The 22,931-nt window shown below is 36.8% G+C and overlaps 1 protein-coding gene and 1 long non-coding RNA gene across 3 annotated transcripts in view; one reads left to right on the plus strand and one right to left on the minus strand.

Annotated features, from left to right (window-relative positions):
- The window catches only part of MYO16 (myosin XVI), a 595,311-nt gene that overhangs the window by 154,502 nt on the left and 417,878 nt on the right, over positions 1-22,931 (plus strand). For both annotated transcript variants that reach the window (XM_036011451.1, XM_036011450.1), the window contains exon 3: positions 13,421-13,491. In XM_036011451.1, coding sequence (XP_035867344.1) covers positions 13,421-13,491 — 71 coding nt within the window. The remainder of the gene's footprint in view (positions 1-13,420; positions 13,492-22,931) is intronic.
- LOC118497397 lies at positions 6,624-21,211 on the minus strand. Its single transcript, XR_004899920.1, has 3 exons — positions 20,794-21,211; positions 10,832-10,838; positions 6,624-6,634 (listed from the first exon to the last, which is right to left on the minus strand). It is a non-coding gene; the product is annotated as an uncharacterized LOC118497397 (long non-coding RNA).

Consider the following 22,931-nt stretch of genomic DNA (forward strand, 5'->3'; position numbering starts at 1 on the left):
GTTGTCTTTAGCCTACTGGCTTATTTCACTTAGTATAATATTTTTCAGTTCTATCCATGCTGTTGAAAAAGGTAGAATTTCCTTCTTTCCTTTCTGTTTCATAGTATTCCATTGTGTAGTGTACCACAGTTTTTGGGTCCACTCATCTACTGATGGGCACTTGGGCTGTTTCTGAAACTTAGCTATTGTAAATAATACTGCTATGAACACAGCGGTGTATAAGTTCTTTTGAACTGGTCTTTGAGGATTCTCAGGGTATATTCCTAGCAGTAGAATTGCTGAATCATAACACAGTTCCATTTTTAATTTTTTGAGGAAATTCCATACTGTTTTCCATAGCAACTGCACCAGACTGCATTCTCACCAACACTGCACCAGGGTTCCCTTTTCTCCACATCCTTTCCAGCACTTGTTGTTCATTGATTTGTTTGTGATGGCCATTTTGACCAGTGTGAGGTGATATCTCATTGTGGTTTTAATTTACACCTTCCTGGTGGTTAGTGATGTTGAGCATTTTTTCATATGTCTCTGAGCTATCTGTATGTCCTCCTTGTAGAAGTGTCCATTCAGGTCCTTTGCCCATCTTTTAATTGAGTAAATACATAAATTTTAATGAATAAATTTTGAGTTTTGGGGGGGGTCCCTCCTCATATTAGTTCTTCACATTGCTAATGATCAAATCCCTAGTCACTACTACTCTGTAATGTAACCCAGCATTTTTTATGCCTGATGCACCATTCTCTTTTGCTTGTGAAAGTATAATTCTTTTTGTAATTGTAGGTTTTATTAGTTTAACAAGGCATGATAGTAACAGATTATTATTTATACAGGCTTTTAAATTTGCTTTTATACTCATCTAAATTAGAATCAACCTTTCATGTTTAAAAACCTAGATGTGCAAAATATTGACATTCTGCTTTCTGCATATATTCATATAACTGTTGAGCAGAATATGTGCTTAGGTAATATAAGTAAGTGTGAGACTCAGGAAAGTGTTTTGAATCTATTTGATCCTATTAGAAAGGTTTTATTTTGTATTTGGTTGGCTAACTTTTTGCCTACTAGATGATTTTATTTGAAGTAACAAGGAAAACCAGAAAACCAGCATGGTCTGGTCTGAGTAATGTAGAAAAATAGAGTGGGAGTGGGAGAGGAGGGGAGGAGAGACACCTAGCACAAACCATTTGGTCACTGGGGTTTTGGGATTTTTAAAATAAGCATTTATTTCATTGAGTCCAAAGGTATGGCGGATGTACTTACTCGGTAATTCCTGTCATTTGCTTAATCATATAGCTCCTAGTCAAGCCTATCTTCTGTCTGTTTGTTTGTTTGTTTGCTTGAAGCAAGGTGATTTTTGCAGTGCATACTGGTATTTGGTTCCATATTTGATGGACAGAAATAGACTAGAAAAAGAGCTGAGGCTATTACCACTGTCACATTTCTGAGCTTTCAGGAAAACAGAATCCACATGGGACAAGGTCCTGGTTTATAAGTTGACTAGGTGACAAGACTAAGTACCTCTTTTAGGAAAGATGTGGATTTATTTTGAGTGTTTCTAGCTAGATTGAAAGGCACAACTTCCAATAACAATATATTGAAAAACTCATTTTATCTTTGCCTTTGACTTTTTTGACCTCTTCTCTTTTATTCATGAATTTTTAAACAAAGAAAATGATGAATGAAATGTAAAAGCTCAGTATAGATTTAAGCTAAATCAGACTTGGGCATGAGGAATAGATTTCTCTTTATACTCTTTAAGGAATGATATGCCACAGTCATTCCCCATACTGTTGTCCATGTCCATGGGTCATTCATACATATTCTGAGGTGTGGGCTGGGTGGAGGAGTGCAAAGTGGGGGAAATGGGGCAACTGCAATAGAATAACAGTAAAAATGTTTTAAAAAGAATCATCTCTGCCATGCATGATTTATATTTTCTTGATATTTTATGAAACAGAAATGTCCTCAGTACCTCTAAAACTAACTGAGGTATTTGGTGTTCATCAGCAAAACTTAGTTGGTATGCATAGTATTGACTTTTTAAAGATGTTTAATAAATAAATGGAAATTTGTTTAAAGATTTCAACATGCAAGAATATTAAATACTGTTGATTTTGCATTTGTAGGGCAGTTGTCTTTGAAGAACTAATACTGATAGATTTTTCTGGCATCTTGTATGATCATGAGCAGCCTGATACAGGGAGGGTTCCCTGAATTTTGTTGAATGCAGAAGCTTCTGGCAAGTATTGAAAGTGGAACTGATAATTTCCCAAGAGGCAGCATTTATCTGTCTTCCTTAATGTGTCACAAGATGCATGTTTTTCTACATGAGCTTCTCTAGGGACAACAGTTAGAAATGCTTAATGGGGTTTATGTCTGAGTATAGGAGAGAAAAGTGTGCTGATGTAATGACACTCAAAAAAAATAGTGGTTGAAATAAAAATTGGGAAATAGCAGGGTCAAGTAATACTAAGTATGCAGTTTATTTAGGCTGAGTTGAAAACTAAAAGAACTGATGTCCATGGTGTGGACAGGACAGGTCTGGTGAGTCATTGTGTGTGACCTGAAACTATACCAATGTATTCAAAACTTTCTTACTGGTCATTCTTGGGGCTAAATATACATAATTTTAGTACATTGGATAAAAATTTAAATTATTATTATACAGATAAAAAGGCTTAATTATCCCCCAGAGTTGTTCCCTTCTTACATCAGAGTTATTGAAAAACACAAATAGGATTTGTATATCCAAAAATATTTGACATTAGTTTTTCTGCAAATATAGTTTTATAAAACATAATTATAGTAAAATATACATGGCTTAAGCAAGTGATAATGTTTAAGAACACCACAGTAGGGGGGGATTATGGCTTCTTATTGTGATAAAATACATCTAATAAAAATTACCATTCTAACTATTTTAAAGTGTACTAGTCAGTGGTATTTACCACATTCACAGTGTTGTGCATCCATTCCACTATCTAATTCCAAGGTATTTTCATCACCCCAGTGGTAATCACATACCCATTGAGCAGCCACTCTCTGTTTCCTCTTGCCCCCTGCCCCTGACAAGTAGACCATGAGTCTACTTTTCATCTCCATAAATTTACCTTTTCTTGATATCTCATATATGTACAATCACACAATATATAGTTTACTGGTCTGACTTCTTTCACTTAGCATAATGTTAATTAATGTTTGTTCATGTTGTAGCATGTACTGCATTTCTTTTTTTATAACTGAAAGCCCAATTATATAGATATAACACTTTGCTTATCCATCAGTTAGTTGGTGAACACTTGGAATATTTTTGGCTATGTGAATAGTGCTGCTATCAACATTCATGAACAAGTATTTGTTCAAGTACTTGTTGTCATTTCTTTTGGGTTTATATCTGGGGTGAAAGTACTAGCTAATCTGGTGATTTGTATTTAATACCTTGAAGAACCTTTGCACTATTTCCATAATCACTGAACTATTTTATATTTCCACCTACAATTTATGAGGGTTTCAGTTCAACACATCCTTAGCAATTCTTGTTACTTTTCTTTATGTTTTTAAATTTATTAGAGCTATCCAGTTATCCCAGAAAACAGATTTGTTGAAGGAGCTATTCTTTCTCCCACTGAGGGGTCTGGACTATGGTTGAACATATTTTGAACATAGATATATGGGTTTATGGGTTCTGAATTCTCAATTTCATTTCATTGGTCCATATGTCTATCTTATGTCAGTGCCACACTTCTGATTACTACAACTTTGCAGTAAGTTTTGAAATCAGAAAGTGTGAGTCATCCAATCTTATTTTTCCTTCTTTTTAAAGATTGTTTTGGCTATCGAAGGTCCCCTGTAATTCCATATGAATTTTAGAGTCAGCTTTTCCTTTTTCTGTAAAAAGAGAAAAAAAGAAAGAAAAAAAGTCATTGGGATTTTGATAGGGATGTGTTATGGCTTTTTTTGATAAGAAAAATCCTGGGAAATGGAGGAGCAGTTTATCATCTCATGCCTCTCTTTCTCCCTCTGGTAGTGTTTTTGTTCTCACTAATATTCGTAGTGAGAGGTTGATTTACCAAAGAGTAGTTACTACTTAGTAACGACCATTTTGAAATGTCAGTACTCATTATTTTAACACTTAAGGCAAAATTTTAGTATAATCTTTTAGCATGAAAAAAAAATAAAATTGCAAAAAATGTGCACTTCTGATTTATCAAAGAGTGAACAAATAGGTGCAAGAATAAAATAAAGGTTCAGAATGAAAGCTACACATGTACACTCATCTGATTTCCTACAGAGATGTTAGTGCAATGCAGTGGCATATAAAAAAAAGAGCATTTTAAAGTTATGTAACATAAATTGGCAGTGGATTATATAGAGAGAAAATAAAAAATGAAGCATGTATTTATACTGTGTGCATTCTGGATTTACTATTCCCGCAACAAGGTCTGAAGAAATATGATGCAGTTAAAGTAATGTTGTCATAAAACTGTCACTTTGGGTCTGTTTGGGAATATTTAGAGAGTTAATGATTCAGAATTGGTTTAGGCACAGAGGCCATTCCTGATTCCCAGCAGGTATATATACCATAGTAATGTGTGTTAGTAATTCTGGAGAACATGTGAGTTTGATAATAGCCTTTCTTGGAATACCTTTTCAGCTATATATCATGAGATCCTTGAAGGAGGAAGGGAAAAAATAAATATAAGCAACATTTGAAGAGAGAAATGACAAATAATTTTTCAAAACATTCAGGATATTTAGCCACTGATTTGAGCCTTACTCTACTGTATGCTTATTTCTTGTTTGTCTTTTGTCTTCTCTACTCCCAATCCACTACATTATAAACTCTAAGAAGACAAGATTTAAAACTTTTTTTTCTCTGTTACAACTCCAACTTCTAAGACAGTGCTTAGTACATAAAAAACCACTCACTGGAGTTTTGTTGCATTAGTCATACCCGCACAACTGGTTTGTGATTTTGAGTCAGCCTGGCAATGGGGATCTTGGCTCTTAGGCTTAGAACCTCCAGGTTTTAATTAGATCCAGTTTTGTCCAAGTTGAGTAGCAAAGCAGAAATCTTAATCCCAATGCAAAATAATATGAAATTTGTCTCAATTGCCCGAAGCCTGGTAGGGCAGTGTGGCTGAGGTGGACCTCAGCCCACTTGATTCTCCAGTGCACCTAGTTGATTAGTTTGTAGTTCTTTTGTTAAATCTGGATCCCCAGTGCAGCTCTATTCCTATTCCCCCTACTCACAGTCTTCTTTTGCAGGAGAGTGGCTCCTATCATCCTGTTGTATTAGGAGCAGGAGCAGTGTCCTACTGATGCTTGTGGACCTGCTCCAAATCAGAAGCAACCACTTACAGTGTGACTGAGAAACTCACCTGAATATAGATCTCAGGGAGATGCTCACTGGAAGCTTTAAAACTTATCAGAGACCTGGCTAGTGTGGCTCAGCTGGTTGGAGCATCATCCCTAACCGAAAGGTTGCAGGCTCAATCCCATGTCTGCGCACATGCGAACCCTGATTCCTGCACATACAGGAGGCAACTGATCCCTGCCTCTCTCACACACAGATGTTTCTCTTTCTCCCTTTCTTGCTCTCTAAAAGCAAGGAGAAAATGTCCTGAAGCAAGGGTTAAAAAAATGAAGCCTATCAGATGCACCCAGATCATTGGCAGGCTGTGATGAAAACAAGTTAAACAGCCCTTTGGGTACTGGTATCCACTAGTGCCCACCCTTCCCAGTGTTATAATCACTGAGGTGCCTTGGTCTTAAAATCATGGATAGATGGCACATCTGGAACTGACTGAATTTAATAACTTGGTGACAGAACCTGAGCATTTCCATTTTTTTTTAAGTTCTACTAGCTGTTCTAAATCTCAGTGCGGGTTGAGAATCGTTGTCCCAGGCTTAGGATGTGTTCTGACCTGAGGCCTTCCCATCTACACAGACTTAAACCCTTTCCTCTCAGATTACCCCACTCAACCAAGATTCAGGTCAGATAAACTAGGCTAAATATGTATTTATTGAGAATACATTGTGTGTTCTGAGGGCTACAGTGGTATGTGCAGCTGTAGGGGCCAGATTCTCAATGGTAAAATATGGATGGACCTAAGGGGTATTGGGTTCAGTGGTAAATTGATGGGAACCTGACTACCATGAATTGTTAACTGCCACTCCTAATTCTGTTGCTCCAGGGGAGGCGCTCAGAGGTAATTTTCTGAGGTCATAAAATCCTAGCAGTTTTTCTCAAAATGTCTTCAGTGGGCATTTGCATCAGAATCTCCTGCAGTGTTTTGTTGAAAATGCATAGTTTTAGATCCCATCCCCAAACTAAAGAATCAGGGCAAGGAAAAGTTAGGATAAGGCATAATTCTAAAAGAGGCAAAAATAGCCCCCAAATGTGTAAAAGTTGGTTTTGGGAGAAAAAAAATAGCTTTAACATTGTCTGTTGCCCTTCATAGAATCACCGTCCATAAGGAGACATTCAGATTGTCTATGGGTTTATAATTCATGGTGGAGGTTGTGGGGCTAGAGGCAGAGAATAATGAAAAATACATCAAGAAACACATAACTAGGAAAACATATTTATTAAAAATCCTCGAGTCATTCATAGATATCCTAAAATTGAGATCTACCTAGAGTGGGGCATTTGTGTATTAAGCAGCATTACTGTGTGAGTGGACATTTTTGTGGTGTTGATAATTTCTCTGACTGCTTTCTGCTTCCCTCCTTTACTGACATATAGATGAAGTAAGATGCACCTTTTAAAGTATTTCTTAGAGGACTGTCAATTTCACATCTACGGTTTTAGAAGTCCTCACACTGATGCTTCTATTATTACTTAAGGAAAAAATGACACCGGCTTGATTTTTTTTTGTTTTTATTCATTGTAACTTTTTATTGAGAAATGAAATCAAACTCACAGTAAAGTTGGAAAAACTGCAAAGAACTCCCATATGTTTACCTTTCAACCAGGTTTACAGATTGCTAACCATTCACTGTTTATTATTGTCTTTCCTTCTCTCTAGAGAATGCTTTTTGAAGGGCTTATAATTAGGACAAAACATAGAACCCATGGTTATGCTTTGTCTTACTCTTCCTTTTCTCTCTTGATTTTAAATGTGAAATATGTGTGTATATGGACCCACCATCATCATGAGAATTATGTGAGAGCAGTGGATTGTTATACAATCAAATGTCCATACCAGCTTATGTGTTTGCCAAAGCACTTACTTTTATGATGTTATCAAGTTAATATGACCACTGTGCTGTATATCAACACAGATAACTTGAGTGAAAATAAATGGTGATTACCAGGTGGACTATATAATTTGCTTATTGTTGTTGGTGGTGGGGACATTCAGTAGGGACAGGTGCCTAGTCTATTAAAGCCCCTTTTCAAAAATTTTATAATGTATTTCAGCCTTAATTTTTTTTACCCCAATAGCTGACATTTATAGACTGAATGTTTCTTTTTAATTTTTTAAAGGATTTTATTTACTTATTTTTATAGAGGGGAAGAAGGGAGAGAGAGAAACATCAATGTGTGGTTGACTCTTGTGCACCCCCAGCTGGGGACCTGGCCCACAACCCAAGCGTATGCCCTGACTGGGAACTGAACCTGCAACACTTTGGTTCACAGCCTGGCACTCAATCTACTGAGCCACACCAGCTATGGCTAAACGTTTCTTTTTAAATATCAAATAGTCTCCATGGAGTTCTGTGGTAGCTTGACAAAGAAGCCACAAATATACAATAAATGCTGAATCAGTTCCTAGCAGTTACACTATAAAAGGAATCCTAAACTCCATTATTCTGTTTGGTACCCAGATGGCTGATTTTCCTTAGGCTGTTTTCTTGCAGATTTTATTGTAAGAGAAGACTCAGCGTAGAGGTGCCACTTTATTTGTCTGGTCATTTGAATCATGTGATTACAAGGTTGCAATGAGCCCATACCTTTTTGGAGGAAGTATTATAACCTAATCCCACAAAGTTAGTAATTATAGGGCCATTAAAATGTATCTAGATTTCTGTTTTGTTTCAGAGCTTACGGATCATCTTCAACTGTCATGTGATATGAAAGGTAAAATGTCCTACTGCTTTTCTTGGTGAAGATCACAATCTTTGGAGTCATATTGCCTACACTCGAGTTGTAGATCCACCATGCTACCCAATGGCTTGGGATATCACATAATCTATCACAGCATTAGTTTCCTTATTAGTAAAACAGTGACAATTATGGTATCTATACTGTGAGTTGAAAAAATTAAAGTAATTATTATATTTAAAGTGCTTAGAGTAATGTCTCTAAGTGCATATAAAAGTGCTATGTGTGTTAGTTTTATAATGATGTGCCCCTTCTTTTTCAAAATTCTTTCTTATAAATGAGTTACTATCCCAGCTGCATTTTCTTCATTGTATCTTTATATCTAGGTACCTTATGATGTCAAGTTTTTAACCCATAACAGAAGCATAGTTTAGCTCACTCTATGTTGTTTCTTTATCTTAATAGTTGATTTTGTCTTTTTAATTTTTTATTTTTTATTGTAATTTGCCTTGCCATTTATGCCCCCTACACTCTCTTCTACCTTCACCCACTCCCTTCCCCCCACATTCACTGCACTGTTGAGTTCCCTATTGAGGTATCCAGGGTCAAGCCAGTGAGTATTCATTCAGTCCTTCAGTGTTCTGATTTGGTTCTTGTTAATATAAACAGCTCTTTCAGAAAACAATCTTTCTTCCTAAGAAAAAGAAATTGCTCAATTTTTTCTCTACAGACTGATGTCTGGCCAGATGAAGGAAGGGCTGTCTCTATCACTGTGCAAAATGGACATTATGGAGTTCTTAAGTGCAGTGTCCTCATTCTTGAGCATTCTTGGGCAATGTTTCTTCTCCATCTCAGACCTGCTCCCTGTAGTGTCTTGGAGCTTAGCTTACCCTACATTCCCTCAGAGCCAATTATTAAAATTTCAGGAATTTGTGAGTTGGTTGTGAAAGAGCTAAACTAAGCCTGCCTAAAATCTAAGTATATAAACTTACAACTAAGTGCACTTTATTAAAAACAAAAGTAATAAATACTCCATATTTATCACTTCTTAGTTAGTTCACCATATTTTCCTCTCATTTATGCTCCTGAAGTTCTTTATGTTTCTTGTGTCTATGTGGTGGAAATGTCACATAATTGTGAGGTAGGTCACATCTTTTCCTAACTATGGGTTTAGCAACATCACATTGGTAGCTTAAAATCAAACATGGTGACAGAATTACACCACAGAAACTGACAACTGCTGCAAATCAGGGCTTGATTTATTGTCTTACGGATTGTTTAGAATTGATGAAATGATGGAGTAAATATTAATGATGCAGGCTATATTTTCCAATGTGTCAGTAGCCATGATGGTATGAACAGCACAAAAATGTGATGAAATATGATTATATTCATCAAAAAGTGTTGTCTGATTCAGCAAAGATGTTGCTCAGGTCATTGATAAATGAGTAATGTTCTGACATACTTCATTGATTCGCTTCCATCTTACTCAGGACTCAGCAAACTTTTTCTCTAAAGGGCTGAATAGTAAATATCTTAAACTTCAGGGGCCATGTAAGTTCTGTGTTGCACATTCTTCTTGAATGTTTTGTTGTGTTTTTTACTGCTCTTTTACTCCTTATGCACCCTTTAAAAATGTAAAAGTCATTCTTCATTCAAAGCTGTATCAAAACAGGCTGGATTTGGCCTGCTGCCTGTGTCCATAGTTTATGACACCTGGTTCTTACACATTAATGTCAGTGAAAATATCAACCAAACATCAAGGTCACATTTATTAATTATAGCCATAGATTGCCTGTGGATCCAAGAGTTCAGTAAAAATTATTAGAAGCATTCTGTGAGAATCAATTGGCTGTACAGAATATATAATAATTATGTATTTAATTAATATCTATAAATATGGACTACACAGCCATTATATCAATAACTTGTATAATAAATTTGTAAATACATATTTGTCTATCCATCTATCCCTTTGTCCACCCATCTCTCTAGACATCTAGACATCTAGATATTCATCTCAATCTGTCATTGAACATTCTCAACAGACTTCTGTAATCCATTCTGCTTCTGTGGAGATTGCCATCAATGTTCTCTACTTTATAAACTGGATTCTCTGTATGTAATGACTCAGCCCCACTGTGGCCATTAGTGCTGCCTTAGACCCTCCCTCTGCAATGTGGCTATGATTCCAATTATGGCACAGTCTGGTTAATTCATTCTTTATCCTCAGCAATAAAACCATATGTGCTTACTGCAACTACCCCTCCAGACTGAACCTGAAACTCCACTCAGAATTTAAACAGAAAGTGAGAGCAAGAGACCATCTCTAGCCTTTGAGGTGCCCCCTCTCTCTCTTTTTTCTTAAAAGAAATGTCTTTAGCCCTAGCTGATGTAGCTCAGTGGATTGAACATCAGCCTGAAAATCAAAGGGTCACCAGTTTGATTCCCAGTCTAGGACACATGCCTGTGTTGCAGGCCAGGTCCCCAGAAAGAGGAGCACAAGAAGCAACCACACATTGATGTTTCTGTCCCTCTCTTTCTTCCTTTCTTCCCCTCTCTAAAATAAATAAATAAAATGTTAAAAAAAAATAAATGTATTTAATTTATTGGGGTAACATATTTAATAAAATTATATAGGTTTTAAGTGTACAATTGTATGATACATCACCTGTATATTGTATTGGGTGTTCACCACTTCAAATCAAATCTCCTTTCATCACCATTGTGGTGCCCTCTTACTGTCTTAATTAGCTCATACTGCTGTAACATACTGTAGACTAGGGGGCTTACACAACAAACATTTATTTCTCAGCATTTTGGAGTTTGGGAAGTCTGAGATCAGCAGATTTGCCCCCTGGTGAGGACAGCTTCCTGATTTACAGATAGCTGTCCTTTTATTCTGTCCTCACATGGCCCAGAGAGTGAGGTCTGTACTATTCATCTCCTTAGAAGGGTACTAATACCATCTAGGCAGCTTCAGTCATGATCTCCCATATTACCACTAAATTACCTCCTCAAAGATGCTCTTCCTGAATCCCTGATATTGGGGATTAGGTTTCCACATATGAATTTTAAGGGGGACAGGTTCAGCCTCTAGTGCTTCTCTAATGTATCTTTCACTCTTTTCTTAAAATCCTGTGATCCTCCTGGGTGCCCACAAGAAGACTTCCAAATCCTATAGCATGATGTACAATACCCTCCACAACGTATTTCTTCAAGCCATTCACGATTTTCCACTCCTAAAGGATTATTCACTTCCCTATGCTCATCATTTTTCCATTTCTCTATGTGTTATACACTGTCCACTCCCTTTTCTAGCTTGATACATTGCACACTCATCCTTCAAGTGAATTTTGCTAAATTTACAAGGATTCTATCCTATACTTAAATTCAACACTTAATAGTCAAAGGATTTTGAGGAAATTTAGAATAAACTTAAGATACAGATGTTATGATACTTTATTATGGGTTTTTATGATTTATAGTAATTATACTAGTAGAAATCATTTAATGCTAATCATTTAATACTCCAACTGCTAGGAGGCATGATAAGCACTCAATATATGTTGCCTGGTTTAATTCTCACAATACCCCTATGACATGAGTCCAACAATTGTCCATTATTTTACTGACAGTAAACTGAGGCTTAGAGAAGTGCAGTAGCCAGACCTCACACTTATATCTGTTTAACTCAAGGCCAGTGTATCACTGATTCATATTATGTGTAATTCACTACATATGTGCATACTGGATTATATGTAAAAATCTGATGGCATTTTACTGTTTAACTTAGGGGTTCCCAATCCCCCAGCCATGGACTAGTACTGGTCTGTGGTCTGTTAGGAACCAGGCTGTACAGCAGGAGGTGAGTGGCAGGTAAGTCAGTAAAACTTTGCTCACATTACCACCTGAGCTGCACCTCCTGTACTGAGCCCTTATCCATGGAAAAATTGTCTTCCATGAAACCAGTCTTTGGTGCCAAAAAGGTTGGAAACCACTGGACCTAATACAATATAATCTGTCTCATTATATATTTGTAGTGAAATCACACTTGTACAAGTGCTTTACTATAAAGACTATAAAGCATTGTGTTGATATTAATTAATTCAAGATGAATAATTTTGTTTGCTAAAAGATGTTAGGGTAAGAATGCTGTATCTTCTCAAGAAACCATTGGTAAACATATTTAATGAACATTCTATTTTCTAGAATGGACTTTTAAAAGTTAAAGGTGAAAAGTATGTGAGGGAAGAAGAAGTGCATTCATTTATCTTATGTGTAGAGAGAGGTGGGGAAAGGGAGTGAGAAAGAGCATCTACAAACCACACAACAGGGCCGTTCTCATAAACTGTGAAGAAAAGAAAGGCAAAGGTCTTGTGGTGTGTGTTATGAGCCACTGAGTCAGCTCCGACTCACAGTGACTCCTGGCGACCCAATGAATGAGTGACTTCAAAATGTCCTGTCCTCCAAAGCCTTGATCAACTCGGGACTCAAGCTTATGGCTTCTTTTATGGAGTCAATTCATGTCATATTTGGTCTTCCTCTTCTTGCTGTCTTCTATTTTTTTCCAGCACTATTGTCTTTTCCAAAGAACTCTGCCTTTTCATGATATGCCTGAGAAAGGTCAGTTTTTTACCTCCTTTACCTAAAAGATTTTTTACCTCTAAGCCTTTACCTCAGGCTTAGTTTGCTCTAGGACCCACTTAATCATCTTTCTGGTTGTCTGGCATAGACAGAGCTCTGGTTAGAGCTCTCTCCTCCAACACAATTTCAAGTGGATCCATTTTTTTCCTATTAGCCTTGTTATCTGTCCAACTTTCACATCCATACATAGTAATTGGCAACATAAGGGTGTGGGTGACCTTAACCTTGGTCTCTAATGACACATCTTTGCTCTTGGTGATCTTTCCCAATTCTTCTATTGCTGCCATTTCAAGTCTCAGCTTTCCCTTGATTCTTGTCTATATCTTCATTTGAATTGATGACTGAAATAAGTGGAACAAAATCTTTAACCCTTTCAATGTCTTCAATGTCTGTGTTAAAGTTTTGTATTGTTTTTGATTTTTGTCTGCTTGATGTTCATATGCAGTCCTGCTTGGCACTTTCTTCTTTTACTTTAATCAGAAATTATTTCAAATCATTGCTATTTTCTTCCAGTAAGATGGCATCAGCAGCATGTCTTAAGTTATTGCTATTTCTTCCAAGGCCTTACCTTCTTGGACTTTTCTAATGGCAGGGAAGGAAGATACCCAAGTCAGTGAGTGGATGCAGTATGTGGTGTCAGGTTACAGTTGATTCTGTGATTTTTAGTTGAGGGTGTGGAAGAAAGGTGTGATGTAACTTCTTCTTCCTCTTTCCTTCTTTCAGTGCTTCGTCTGTTGAAGGAAGGGGCGAACCCCCACACTCCCGTTTCCTCAGGAGGGTCCTTGCTCCATCTGGTAAGAACTCTGACCAATACAAGCATGGGTGACCCAAGGACAAGGAGACACAAATATGGAGTCAAAACTCAGTAGCAAAATGTACATCTGACAGATCATTAGAAAAATGATGTTTCAAATTAACAGTTTTAGATAATAAATCAATATTTATTAATTACTTGCATTACAGTTTACTGTAAATAATCTTCAGCAAATGGAATTAGAGTCTCTGCCCAAAGAAGATGCATATGTAAATGAATAGTATTCAACAAATAAGCAAGAGAATATTGTCTTAATTATAGATTATTAGTCAATCATTCTTTTACATCTGTAAGTTGTCTTTATTGCTCCAATGAACTTTATTATACTCTGCGTGTAGCCCAGATCATATAAATGTAAATAAATTTATTTACATTCCTTTGGAAACAAAACAAGAAGATTAATTTAATAAGGCAGATGGGAAACACTTTATTAATTCTTGATCCAATGCAAATATATTGCATTTTTATACTGTTAGACATAGGTTATGAGTCTAAGACGAAGGGGGAAGATAGACCTAAAATATGTTTAAGAAAACCTGGTGATGACTGAAGGAGCATGGGCTTAGTGCTGAGTCTTCTTTTCCTGGGGTTACTGAGTAGATAAAAACAAATGAAAAATTGCAGGTTGCCAGAGAGACAAAATTACAGGGTTTCAAAATGATTTACATACTGAAAAAGGCAATTTAGCCATCTAAAATGTCACATGTGAGTAGGTTGCTCTGCACTTTGCCCTGCCTTTTAGATGTTCCACATCGTGAAGCCTCCTGCTTTATCAGCACCAAAGTGCTAATTATATATTCTTAGATCAATGTCTCTGAGAAAAAGGCATCATGTGTTTGTGTGGGGTATCAAGGATAAGCTGTGGAAACGGTTGGGATTTCCCAGAGTTTTGTTTATTTAACTTAATTATTATTCATTGGGTACCTGACTCTAAAGGTAGATTTCTCTTAGAAGTGCCACAGTAATTTTTATGTTGGAGAGTAACAACTCCCACCATATTACATTACAGATAAGTATTTGAGAAACAAGTTTTAATATTTCTGCCACGCAAAAGTTATAGCTATAGCTATGCTTTTAACAAATATATCTAAATTTGTCTATTTACCCTTTGCTAAATAATTCATGTATCAAATGTAAAGCAGGTATCTGGTGCTATTATGGACAGAAAGGATATCATGTCAATAACAATATCAACAACCAGGAATTTAGTCTCATGAGAGCAATATAGATGTAAACTCAGATTTAATTCTTTAAAATAGTATGATATTTATGGAGTCAGATACAGAATCACATAAGCTTTGCTAAAATGCTATCCGGGGTTTTATGTTACTGCCTTTAATAAATGGGCTATTCAGAAGGAGTTCCTGATGGTAACAATACCTTCTTAATTGGAATGTGAAGGCCAATTCTTTTCATTCTGTCTTTTGACAACAGCAGACCATAGTAAAGCTTAAGTAGAATGCATTAGAAATACAAATATTCTTTCTTTTACCTAGCAGGTTCTAGGTTTAACATAAAGACTGATTTAAGCAATGGAATTGCATGCAGCTATTAAAAATATTAAGCTAAATGGATAAGGGTAACAAAAGTAAAAATAACAGGGACTGCATCAAACTAACCAGTTTCTGCACAGTAAAGGAGACCATTAACAAAAGGAAAAGACAGCCTACTGAATGGGAGAAGTTATTCACACATGATATATCTGATAAGGACTTAATATAAATATATGTAAGGAACTCATAGAACTCAATATAGAAAAACACATTTAAAAATGTGCAGAAGATCTAAATAGACATTCCTCCAAGAAAGTATAGATGGACAGTAGACATGAAAAGATGGTCAACATCACTAATCATCAGGGAAATGCAAATTCAAACCAGAATGAAATAACACCTCATACCTGTCAGAGTAGCTATCATAAAAGAGTCTACAAATAAAAGGTTTGGGTAAAGATGCAGAGAAAAAGGAGCTCTGATGCACTGCTGGGGAGATTGTAAATTGATGCAGACACAATGGAAAACAGTATGGAGATTCCTCAAAAAATTAAAATTAGAACTGCCATCAAGTCAGCAATTCTCACTTCAGGGTATTTATCTGAAGGAAGCAAAACCACTAATTGAAAAGATATATGCAGCTGTATGTTCATTAAAGCATTATTTACAATAGCCAAGGCATAGAAGCAACCTAGGTTTCCATTAGTAATATACAATAATATTACTCAGCTATAAAAAAGAATGAAATTTTGCCATTTGCGAAAACAGGGATGGACCCAGAAGGTTTTATGTTAGGAGAAATAAGTTAGAGAAAGACAAATACTATACAGTTTCCCTTATGTGTGGAACCTATAAAAACAAAACAAACAAATCAACAACAAAACAAAAACAGAACCCATAGATACAGATAATAAACTTATAGTTGCCAGAGGGGAGAGAGTTGGGGGATGGGTGAAAAAGTGGGGCACACTCCAGTTATAAAATAAGTCACAGGTATGTAGAGTACAGCATAGGGGATATGACAATAATATTGTTACAACTGCATGGTGACAGATGGTTAGTAGACTTATTGTGGTATCATATTGTAAGGTATATAAATATCAAATCACTATGGTGTACAACTGAAACTAATCAATATTGTATCCCAACCGTACTTGTAGGTTAGGTATTAGTACATATAGTATGGTAAGATCAATAGATGAAGAAGGAATGTATATACACATGCACACACTTTTACATATATATGTATATATACATAGTCTGTCCCAAAGGTATCCAGCTATGTAATATGAAAAACAGAGACATTTATCAAAGAAGATACAAGATACAAAAAACACTGTACATAGGACAATGATGCCTCAGTCCCCTTCAAAGCAGGCACCTTGAGACCTCATGCAGTTCTCCCAATCACCATCAGCTGCCCTGTTGTATTTTCCTGAATCTCATTGACGGTCTGAAATCTCTTCCCTTTCAAAGGTGATTTTAGTTTTGGGAAAAGCCAAAAATCTCAGGGTGCCAAATCTGGGCTATAGGGTGGTCGAATCACCTGAGTGATTTGATGTTTTACCAGAAAACTCTGCACAAGCTATGATGCATAAGCAGGTGTGTTGTTGTGATGAAGCTGCCGATCACCAGTTGCCCATAGCTGCAGCCTTCTGAATCATCTGAGTAGTTTCTGCAGAGGAATGTTCACACTTAATGCAAAATTTGATGCAGATTTGTTGCTCTACTTGCTCAGTCATTTTGAATGTGATGGCCATACAGTACACATGCTCACTCAATGGCATCTACCACTCCCATTGACTAGTACAGTGAAGTTGTCATTGTTCACAAATGTGCATTCCAGTCCACTCTCCTTAGCTGCCATGTCACATTGATGTTGTGCAAACCCTTCTTGTTATAAGTAACAATAGTAACAATGGCTGGACTTTTTCTGGACAGTCTCTCTATATAGAGAGAGAAAAAGAGAGAGAGAGAGAGAGAGAGAGAGAGAGTCTTTTTCACCAGCAGAGAAAATCTTAAACACTAGACAAAAATTTTTAACAGTGACTCAGGTTGGGGGAAGGTGACAAGGTCTTTCATTTTTACTCTTTCCTTTTACATAATGCTTGAACATTTTAAATAATAAGCATTTGAGTTTCATATAATAAAAATTAATACAAAAATAGTTAAGACTGTACTGGGAGCTTAGATTCTAAATGTTTTAATTACTTTTCTACTCATAAGAAAATCAAATCTGGTGTTCTTAACAGGGCTGATTTTGGGCTTCATTCAGTATTTCTCTAAAGTTCTGGAGCTATGAGAAGCAGAGATAGTTTTTAGGTTATCTACAGTAGAGGGAGTTCAACAATATAATACCTTTAAATCGAGAAGTAAATATTTTATTTTGAAAAAGAGGCATAATACTAGGACTCTACAGAAAATGTCTACATAAAGATCATTATAAAAACAGTCTAGGTGTTAACAAAAATAGTTACTATGTAGAAGTTGTCCACACTTCACCCTGCTCACTCCCACCAGAGCACTGGGCATCAACCATGTAACTCTACCCTCCTTTGCTCTCCCAGAAGAGAAAGGGCAAAAACTACAAGGGTAAATACCAGTGAAAAAATTAATTATAGCGGAGGAAAATACACTTTCTGCAGTGGCCAGTTCTGGGGAATTTCTTGGAAGATGGGGCAGAGGGCAATCCATACAGGACAGTGCAACAGGAAGCAGATAGGTAAATAGAAGGGTGAAAGGGAAGCAAAGGGATGATGCTAATGAGAGAGAAATACTCATGTGGATTTGAGGGAACCTGGGAGGCAGGTTGAGTAAGAGGCTGTCAGTTCAGGCCGTGCTTCCTGGTTCGGTGGTCTGTGTGGTCACCAAGGGCTTTGTGCTTAGAAGGGCTATTGCTTGGTTTCATGATCTGCTGTCACCAATTTGAAATGTGTAATGATTTTTGCATAAGGGGCCCCATGTTTTCATTTTGTACTAGGTCCCACAAATTATGTTGCTAGTCCTGCTTGTCACTTTGTGAGGTGGAGGATAGTGACAGGAGGAGCTGGGAGATATAGGACCAGACTGAAGGTAGGGATAACTGGTAGTGGCAGAACTCTGTTGAGGGTGATAGAGTAGCTGTTTAGCCATATACTTGATGCTATAAAGTGCCACCAGAAATTGGCTGAAGTGATAAAGAACAACCAAAATTGGGATGAATGTATGTTAGCCTGAAGAAAATTCTTTTAAGGGAGAATTGGGTTTACTATCTAACAATAATATTGTAAGAATATTGTCACAGGAATGTTCAGCCATCATAATCTTTCAGACAAGTGTGATTAGGGGGCATTATTGCTGTCAAATTATTATTCATAATCCTCTGAAATGTGAATCTAAAAATCACATTATTTGAGAGGGGCTGATATCACTTTCAACACTGTATCTAATTAACTCTTTCTTGGTAAAAGACACTGAAAAGCCAAACCATGGGTATCTTTGAATTGTAGATGTAGATTCCTGAGGTGCAGGTTGATGATTACTTGATGGGCACAGAAGGAAAAAGTTACATTTTTATTGATTATGCAGTGAGCTATCAAAAAGATAATGAGTGGAATAGAAATTACTTTCATATGAATTTCCTAAAAGAAATTAGATTCAGGCCCCAAATTCAAAAGAAACTTATTGAAATTTCTTACTCTGGCCCTCACTGTATCAGTGATTATACCCAGACTTGCAAGTACAGTGGATGGGGTCACGGTTCCTACCATCATGGCCTGCTAGTAGTGACCATTTGCTATTGTTGTTTATGATGTGGAACATCTGATAGCTAAAGATCTTAGTTCAAAACTGTGTATGTTTGAACTCTGTATGTTTGACATTTCCCCAGGTGCTGTCATACATCCCAATACTAATGCATGCTCATATCTTCCTCCATATGGAATTTACACCATAATTTTGCATTTGCTTAGTGTGTCTTCTTAAGATTATCAGGTAATAAGAAGGATATGAATATTCTTCAACGACTATGTATTATGATTGTGAATCACAATTCCTACATTTTGGGGGTAAAGTATCAGTTTAAAGCTTTTGCCTAATTTTTAAAAATTGGGTTGTCTTCTAATTCCTACTTTTTAAGATAATTAAATAATAAAAACATAAATGGCTCTGGCTGGTGTGGCTCAGTGGATTAAGCATCAGCCTGTGAATCAAAAGGTTGCAAGTTCAATTCCCAGTCAGGGCACACGTCTGGGTTGCAGACCAGGTCCCCAGTAGGGAGCACACGAGAGGCAACCACACATTAATGTTTCTCTCCCTCTCTTTCTTCCTCCCTTCCCCTCTGTCTAAAAATAAATAAATAAAATCTATTAAAAAACATAAAAGTATCTATGTAGTTCTCATTTCCATGCTATTAATCTGTGCAGTGTCAGTTTGTTTGAAGTTTTCCCACAGCTCACTGATGAACTCTTCGTTCATTTATTTAAAGTCATTTTTCTCTCCATGTTTTATTATGTATAATTAATATTACTGTCTTCAAGTTCACTAATCTCATATTGGTAATATCTAGTCTGTTGTTAAGTCCATCTCATAGCACATTTTTCATTTTGGTCACCATATTTTTTATTTCTAGAAATAAAATTTGTGCCTTTTACATATCTTCCATATGTCTACTTACTATGTTCAGTAGTTCTAGCTTTTTAAACATATGGAATATAGTTATAATAATAGTTTTAACACTTATATTTGCTAATTCTAACAGGCATATCCCTTTTGAGTTGGTTTTATTGATAACTTTTTCTTCTTATTGTGTTTCCCATTTTCTTGCTTTTTGTCTGTGTATATAGTAATTTTTTTCTTGGATGTAAGTCATAGACAATTCTGCCTTGTTGGGTACTGAATATTTTTGTTTTCTGTTAATAATCTTGAGCTTTGTTTTGAGGACAGTTAAGTTATTTGGAAACAGTACGATCCTTTAGACATTGAATTTAATATTTTTTAGGTGGAACAGAGCAGTGTTTAGTTTAAGGATATTTTCCCACCCTGGCTACAAGACACATCTGATACTCGACCCAATGCCCCATAAGTTATAAAGTTTACAATCTGACTAGTGGAAATAGGCACTACTTCTGGAAATTTATGGGATATGAATCCTTCTTTTCAGGGGGTTCTTTGTCTGATCTTGGGTAGTTTTCCTAGAGTGTATGTACTGACCATGACTCAACTAAGTACTTGAAGGGGGCTTCTAAGATCTTTGACATACTCCCTCTTTGCCACTCTACCCTCTCTACTCCCTGCCTCATGCACTCTAGCCACTTTGGTCTCTCTGGACCTCCAGTTCAGGTTCCTCATGACTGATTCTGGTCAACTGGGATTTTCCTCTTTCTTCTGTAGCTTGGGAATTCCCTCAAGGCTATAAGTTGAAGCAACAGCAACAGTAGGGCTGCCTTGTTTTATTCCCAGCTCTCAGAGACTATAGTTTGTCTATTTTTATTTAGGATATTGAGGCAGGAAGGTAAATATAGTCCCTGTTATTTAAAAATAGAAGTCCTCCAATGAATTAATTGTAATTTTACTATTCAGTTAATAGAATGATACACTGCTATGACAGTATTTCTGGTGGTAGCATGATTTGTACACATTTTGTGGAGGAAATCCTTTTTATTTATTCAAATTCTATAAAAATGTGTTATCTTACAACCCAGAAAGTTTACTGATAAGTATTTCACCTATTAATAGGTCTTTTTAAAACTAATTTTACTAATGTGCTAATATGTGTAAAAGTCTTCTTGATTTTTTTATTGATCAGAGACAGAGGAAGAATCATCAATTTGTTGTTTCACTTATTTATGATTCATTAGTTGATCCTTGTATGTACCATGACCAGGGATCAAACCTGTAACCTTGGTGTATTAGGGTAACATTCTAACTGACTGAGCTACCTGGCCAGGGCTACAAATATGAAAAAATCTTACATTTAATATAAGTGATGAATAGTTTTCAGGGCCAGGTGCAAAATAAATATGTGGGACTCTACAAAAGTTATTAAACATTCAAGATGGTGAGAGAAGGGCTTTAAACCAAGTGCAGGATGCATCTAAACATAACTACATTTTCATACACCCATGAAGCCAGCTGTGACTTATACATGTAATGTTAATGTGAGTTTTGCCCTAAATAGTAAATAAAAATAAGAACAAAGTAACTTCTTAAAGGTTTTTATCTAGTATATTATGGAATATCTATAAAATATAATATCATGCAATTATTAAAACATATTAGAAATTCCTTTATATGCAACAGTTAACTTTTACAAGATGGTATGTTGTGTAATGCCTAGTTGTCTTATGTAACTAGTATAAAGGCTATATATAAGAATATTGATAACTTCCAGCGAAGATAGAGGCATAGGTAGACACACTGTGCCTCCTTGCACAACCAAAATAAGGACAACAAAAAGTTAGAAAAAAAAACAACCAGTACTGACAGAAAATTGAATTGTATGGAAGTCTGACAACCAAGGAGTTAAAATAGACACATTCATGAAGAATGGTAGGGGGGGAAGAGTTGGGTGGCCAAGTGGAGAGGGGTCAAGGCAAAAAGAGCAGCATCTGGCAGACTCTGGGCACAGGGTAGCAGCAGGAGGACCCAGCGAGGTGGCGAATTGTGGACCGGTGCAGCACACATGGCGGCTGGATGACCAGGTGGTCCCACATTCGTATGCAGATAAACTAGGCAAAACTGGGGAGTGAGACAGACCTCCCAACCCAGGGCTCCAGTGTGGGGAAATAAAGCCTCAAAACACCAATTGAAAACACCTGTGGGGGTTACAGTATGGGGAGAAACTCCCAGCCTTACAGGAGAGTTTGTTGGAGAGACCCACAAGGTCCTAGAACATACACAAGTTCACCCACATGAAAATCAGCACCAGAGGGGCCCAGTTTGCTTGGGGGAAGCTGTGGAAGGGACTGAAATTCCACAGAGTGGAGCAAGCACCATTGTCCCCTCTTAGACCCCTACCCCACAAACAGCATCTCAACGCAGCAACATGGGTTGCCCTGCCCTGGTGAATACCTAAGGCTCTGCCCCTCACTACATAATAGGCATATCAAGACAAAAAAAAATGGCCCAAACAAAAGAACAGATCAAAGCTCTAGAAAAAATACAACTAAGTAACGAAGAGATAGCCAACCTATCAGATGCACAGTTCAAAGCACTGGTGATCAGGATGCTCGCAGAATTGGTTGAATTTGGTTGCAAATTAGATGACAAAATGAAAGTTATGCTAAGTGAAATAAAGATAAATGCACAGGGAACCAATAGTAATGGGAAGGAAACTGGGACTCAAATCAATGGAGTGGACCAGAAGGAAAAACAAACAACCAAACAGAAAAGAATTAAGAAACAAGAATTTTAAAAAATGAGGAGGCTTAGGAACCTCCAGGACATCTTTAAATGTTCCAACATCCACATTATAGGGCTACCAGAAGGGGAAGACGAAGAGCAACAAGTGGAAAAGTCCTTATCTGAACGGGAATTATTTGAACAAATAATAAAGGAGAACTTCCCCATTCTGGCAAATGAAATAGACTTCCAGGAAGTCCAGGAAGCTCAGAGAGTCCAAAAGAAGTTGGACACAAGGGGAGCACACCAAGGCACATCATAATTACATTACCCAAGATTAAAATGAAGGAGATAATCCTAGAAGCAGCAAGAGGTAAAGAGACAGTTACCTGCAAAGGAGTTCCTATCAGACTGTCAGCTGATTTCTCAAAAGAGACCTTGCAGGCAAGAAGGGGCTGGAGAGAAGTATTCCAAGTCATGAAAGGCAAGGATCTACATTCCAGATTTCTCTATCCAGCAAAGTTTTCATTTAGAATGGAAGGGCAGATAAAGTGTTTCTCACATAAGGTCAAGTTAAAGGAGTTCATCATCACCAGGCCCTTATTAT

Source organism: Phyllostomus discolor, chromosome 11 (genome assembly GCF_004126475.2).
Source record: "Phyllostomus discolor isolate MPI-MPIP mPhyDis1 chromosome 11, mPhyDis1.pri.v3, whole genome shotgun sequence".
NCBI lineage: Eukaryota > Metazoa > Chordata > Mammalia > Chiroptera > Phyllostomidae > Phyllostomus > Phyllostomus discolor.